Here is a 5,118-nt window from a genome sequence, read left to right on the forward strand (position 1 = left end):
AGATTTTCTTTATGCACCAAGAGCTTGTAACACTCCAAAGAGAAAGGAAAAATTGAAATCGTATCATATGACCCCTTTAAATGAACAACACATCAAATTATTTATCATATCCATTCATCTCAGATAAGTGTCATTTATCAAAATTTGAGACTGACTAATATGATAATTTATGATTTTATATCATCACATCAATACTACCTGTATGGCTACACCCCTCGTTTCATCCAAAGACTTGTTGTGAGCGAACTCAAATGCCAGAGCTGTGTGCCAATCAAGCGCTGCCATGGCAACACAGCAGGAGTCAGGACCGGCAATGAAGGAGCCATAGCAACCAGATATGCGCATCTCTGCAGAAACACAGCGACTGAGCTGTTAATATACCCACCCGCTATTTACAAATAACATCTGGCACTCATGCATCGAATTCAAGTTACAAACAAGTGACTATCCATTCAAGTACTCAAAAGATTTGATACTTGACAGATTGTTTTATATAGACTATGACCTATATATGTATAGTAGGTGTCTAATTTGATTACATTTAAAAAAATGAATTCAATGCTCAACTACAGTCTTAACGTTTAGTTGGTAATGACCTTCTTAGTTCCTCTCTGTCTTGGAATCTGGGTTTCTAGATTCTTTTATACGCCCCTTTGCTAACCTTTACTGACAAAAACTCTGAGCTGAACTTTGAAGGCCATCTGCATATCCACACATCTGCTCAGATCAGCTCGGAAGCATTCCTGTTCCATCTCCGACTGCAAAGAAAAGTACATGGAAAGATTTAGTATGAAATGACACAGTTTGTTCACACTACATTAAATATGGTTGTCACTCTTCTTTTGAGTGCTTAATCCAGTTCTCTTCACACAGCAGGAAGCGGACAGAATAAAGTGTGTATCTGTGTCCTAGTTTAGTTATTTATAGAAGTGACAACCACATTCTGAAAACGTCACTCCTGAAAAATTCACTCTGATTACAATAAATCCACATAGCGTACAGACCCAAATTAAATGACTAGTTGCTAATGCTGTAACGTCTCTTTCTTTAAGACATTGACAGTTTGTTACTAGAAAGTCAATGAAAAACCTAAAAATTATGACTGGTTTTGCTTATGAGGAAAAAGAAAAACATAAACAAAGATAGAAATAAAAGAATATGTGACAATCGCATTACACAAAACAAGACATCTGACAGGTCGCTAGTAGTCAACATGAGAGTATTATACTGAACATGAGAGCCCTATGAAATCCGTTTTATTTTTCCCAAATTCCGTTTTAATATTTTCCAAATTCCATTTTTTCCGTTTAAATTTTTCTGGATTCCGTTTTTTTCCCGGTTTAATTTTTCTAGACTCTGTTTAAATGGTTAAATGAAAAAAATGAATCAAAAAGCATGTGTAATTAATTGAAATCATGAAATACATAATTTAACAATAACTTATTAAACGTTTAACAAAAATTATTTTTTAAGGCCCTATGAAATACTTTTTATTTTTTTTCTCAAATTCAGTTTTATTTTGACCAAATTCTGTTTTCCATTCTGTATTCCATTTTCATTAAATTTTAATAATCAAAAGTATCCCTAATTAATTAATTTTATTAAAAAATATTATTTTATTTATTTATTTTTCAGAAATACTTGCATTTGAATGCATTTAAATTCTGGTCAATTTTCCTGGTAAATATTCCTTAAAAAATAATGTTTTAATTATAATTTTATTATTAGTAGTAGCACTATCATTAAATTAAGTAATATATTTCTGTTACAGTTTCTTCAAGTTAAACTGAACTTTTATTTTGACGGGTTGCTGTGAAGACCTTTGGTTTCTGTTAGTAAATGATATGACAATAATTTTTTCTCAAAAGAAATGCTAAAATGCTCATAAAGTGACTCTCAGAGCAGTTCTAGAGATTCTGTTAATGTGTTCATGTACTCATATCGAGGCGGCAGAGGTTGGAAAAACATACTTCAGTATGTAGTAAATGAAACCGCATGTCTATGCCAGTCCTTCACACAAACACGCAGAGCAAGCAGGATTCATATTTAAATAGTCTTTTGCGGCTTTATATTCACAGACCTTAGTCTATATTGCGTTTTGATTTAAGTGCACTGACTTACTTTTTATTTATTCATCCAAAATTTGGCAAATTCCATGACATTCAGTGTTACACAGTAAATTCCATTTTTATGACAATTCCGTCCGCGTTTAGGGCCCTAAATATACTACACACTACATACAGTACAGTATAAAAATATATAATAAAAGAATGTCACCATGTCAACACAGCCGGAGTCAGGACTGGCGATGAAGGAGCCATAGCAACCAGATAAAGAGCTTGATTCTACACATTTCCAGTAAATCTGAATCTTTGTTATCTGGTTACCATTCATACCGGTTATCATGGTCATGTTATCATTTAACAGACATTTATCATCCATTACTACAGTGCTCTAATTGCAGGGACGGTCCTCTTGGAGCAGGCAAGTGGCTTGCTCAGGGGGACTATGATAGAGCAGGAAGGCAACCTTTGTAACACTTCCAGTTAATAGGATGTCAACAAAAGCCTTATATTAGCAGCAGAGATTTTTAACAAGTACCAACCATTATGACATTCCAGGCTAATTCTCGATGCAGCCATAGGGTTGTTTTGAATTTTAAAATTTGTGCAGCAGCTTTAAATTAATTGGGCTCTAAGGTTTTCTTCGTCTGATATAATAGGACATGAGGGTGTACCTGATGTCGACTGAGAACAGATGGCATTTATTACCTGTAGACTGTTATAGCAGATGACCCCACCCCCTGTGAGAAAGGGGATGTGCCCTGGCCAAGCCCCGCCTACTTCATGATGGGAGAACACAAAAATGTGCACGCTGCAGCCTTGATTGACACATTCTTTAGCCAATGAGATCGAAGAATCTGGTCCTTGGAAGATGGACTAATATGAAACCAAGAGGAAGCAGATAAATAAAACACTTTTAGACAATTAACGTCATGGACAATATTGTGGAAAAATTGCACGTTCTTTAATTCACCTTCACTTTGCTAGAGCTGAAGAAACCAGAGGAGCTTTTCTGATTTGAGCCTTCAGAAACAGGCGAGGAATGAAAGATCAATAATTTGCCTGGAGACGCTGCATCCTTTTGAAATGAGACGCAAGAGATTTATAAATCAACATTTGCAGCACATACACTGGATTTTTCAGCAAGGGCATGTGCATGTTTAAGACTCATATTAAGGCTCTTGCCTGAAGAATCTTCAGCCCTGCAGAAACAGAAAGCTCTTGTGAGCCGGATCCATCCGACTCAGGGTTGAAAAGTGAAATTTCCTGTAGAACTCTGCCCAGGAAGAAAGGAATAGTTAACTATATTGTTAACTTTACTGTTAACTATATTGTTGACTATTTTGCTCTTGTTTCAATGATAATTATATTAGTAGAACAAATGCAGTTTCAAAACCTCTCAAGAATGTGTCTGCAGTCTTTCAGTGGCACCAGAAGGCCCTCCACCACAGGAAGTTCCAGCTCCTCACAGTCAGTGATGACCATCATGTGAGGACGGGACAGAGCTGGACTCAGGTTATACAGATGGATCCGGCTGTCATAGGTCATCAAACACACTCGAAGATCTGATCGGTCAGTTTCTTCAAGCCTAAAACAAAGAAACAACATTCACAAGCCATTTGAATTCCAGAATTGATTTCAAACATTAGGAATGGACATGATTGTGAAAATAATTTTAAACGTTAACATCCCTTACCCATTTAAAGCTTGCAGTTGAGAACAAATCTGCTTACAAATGTGGTCTAGCTGCCCCGTTCTCATTGCACTGGCAGATACATCTATCGCCAGCAGCAACACAGCAGCTTTACCCTGTTAAGTAGATCATAGTGGAGGTCAGAGCTATTCAACAATTTAGATAAAACTGGCATCAATATAAAAGCTGACTACTGTATGTACATTACTATTCAAAAGTTTGGAGTCCGTAAGATATTTAAAAAATATTTTTAAATAAGTCTCCTATGCTCACAGAGGCTGCACTTATTTAATTAAGAATTACAGTAAAACAGTAATAATGTAAAACGTTATTACAATTTAAAATAACTGCTTTCTCTTTTAATGTACGTTAAAATGAAATTATTATTGTGATCAAAGCTAAATTTTCAGCATCATTCCTCCAGTCGTCAGAGTCACACAATCCTTCAGAAATCATTCTAATATGCTGATTTGATGCACATGAAACATTTATTATTATTATCAGTGTTGAAAACGGTTGTGCTGCTTAATATTTTTGTGGAAACCTTGATACTTTCTTTTCTGGATTAACGAATACAAAGTTCAAAACAACTGCATTTATGTGAAATAGAAATCTTTTGTAATAATATTCTAAATGTTTTACTATCACTTTTCAATTGAATGTGTCATTGCCAAATAAATAAATCCTTACTGACCTCAAAATTTTGAATGGTAGTGTATATTTAAAAAAAAAAAATGAAACAGCTTTGAACTAGCTGTTTCTATTAACCCTAAATTCAATTTTTATTAAATACTGATGTTTAATCTAATCTAATACAGTTACATATAGTATAAAACAAGAGAAAAATAAAGTTCAAAACAAATCCATGCCATTCCCGACCGTCTGTTTTTCCAGGATCTCATATGAGCCAAGACTGAGCTCAGGTTTTTTTTCGCAGTCGACACGGCGACCCTGATTAGTGGGCTGATAGGACTGCCATGGCACTATGAGAAAAATACATACTTGAGCAAAGATGGAAGGACATATGTGCACAGCTTTAACCGAAAATTGAGAATGACTGTAGGCCAAGCAAGACTTACCTTCATTGAGTTTGTCGCAGAAAGGGCAGTAGAATCTTTGCCCGCAGTCCTGCCAGCTCATAGCAGGGCTCATGAAGGCCCCGCAGTGTGCACAGCCCTTAACACAATCTCCCGCCTCACAAACTGGCACATCACGCTGTGGAAAACATTCACATAGCATGTTTACAAGAGCAGGCCACAGTAAAACACTGAAGAGTATGTGAAGGTGATTGGGATTTCTCAAGATGACAGAATGACTCACAAATAACATCCTAGCAAATAAGACAAATAAAAGTGACATTTT

The 5,118-nt window shown here is 35.8% G+C and overlaps 1 protein-coding gene across 1 annotated transcript in view; it reads right to left on the reverse strand.

Moving 5' to 3' along the window:
* The window catches only part of LOC107654639 (protein transport protein Sec24C), a 14,522-nt gene that overhangs the window by 6,104 nt on the left and 3,300 nt on the right, over window positions 1-5,118 (reverse strand). The window contains exons 6-14 of the mRNA XM_016441817.1: window positions 4,836-5,086; window positions 4,636-4,739; window positions 3,760-3,872; window positions 3,460-3,651; window positions 3,249-3,339; window positions 3,037-3,141; window positions 2,772-2,939; window positions 662-758; window positions 199-347 (exon numbers count right to left, since the gene is read on the reverse strand). Of these exons, the coding sequence (XP_016297303.1) occupies window positions 199-347; window positions 662-758; window positions 2,772-2,939; window positions 3,037-3,141; window positions 3,249-3,339; window positions 3,460-3,651; window positions 3,760-3,872; window positions 4,636-4,739; window positions 4,836-5,086 (1,270 nt within the window). The remainder of the gene's footprint in view (window positions 1-198; window positions 348-661; window positions 759-2,771; window positions 2,940-3,036; window positions 3,142-3,248; window positions 3,340-3,459; window positions 3,652-3,759; window positions 3,873-4,635; window positions 4,740-4,835; window positions 5,087-5,118) is intronic.

The sequence above is a fragment of the Sinocyclocheilus anshuiensis genome, unplaced genomic scaffold (assembly GCF_001515605.1).
Source record: "Sinocyclocheilus anshuiensis isolate Anshui unplaced genomic scaffold, SAMN03320099.WGS_v1.1 scaffold799, whole genome shotgun sequence".
In the NCBI taxonomy this organism is placed as follows: domain Eukaryota; kingdom Metazoa; phylum Chordata; class Actinopteri; order Cypriniformes; family Cyprinidae; genus Sinocyclocheilus; species Sinocyclocheilus anshuiensis.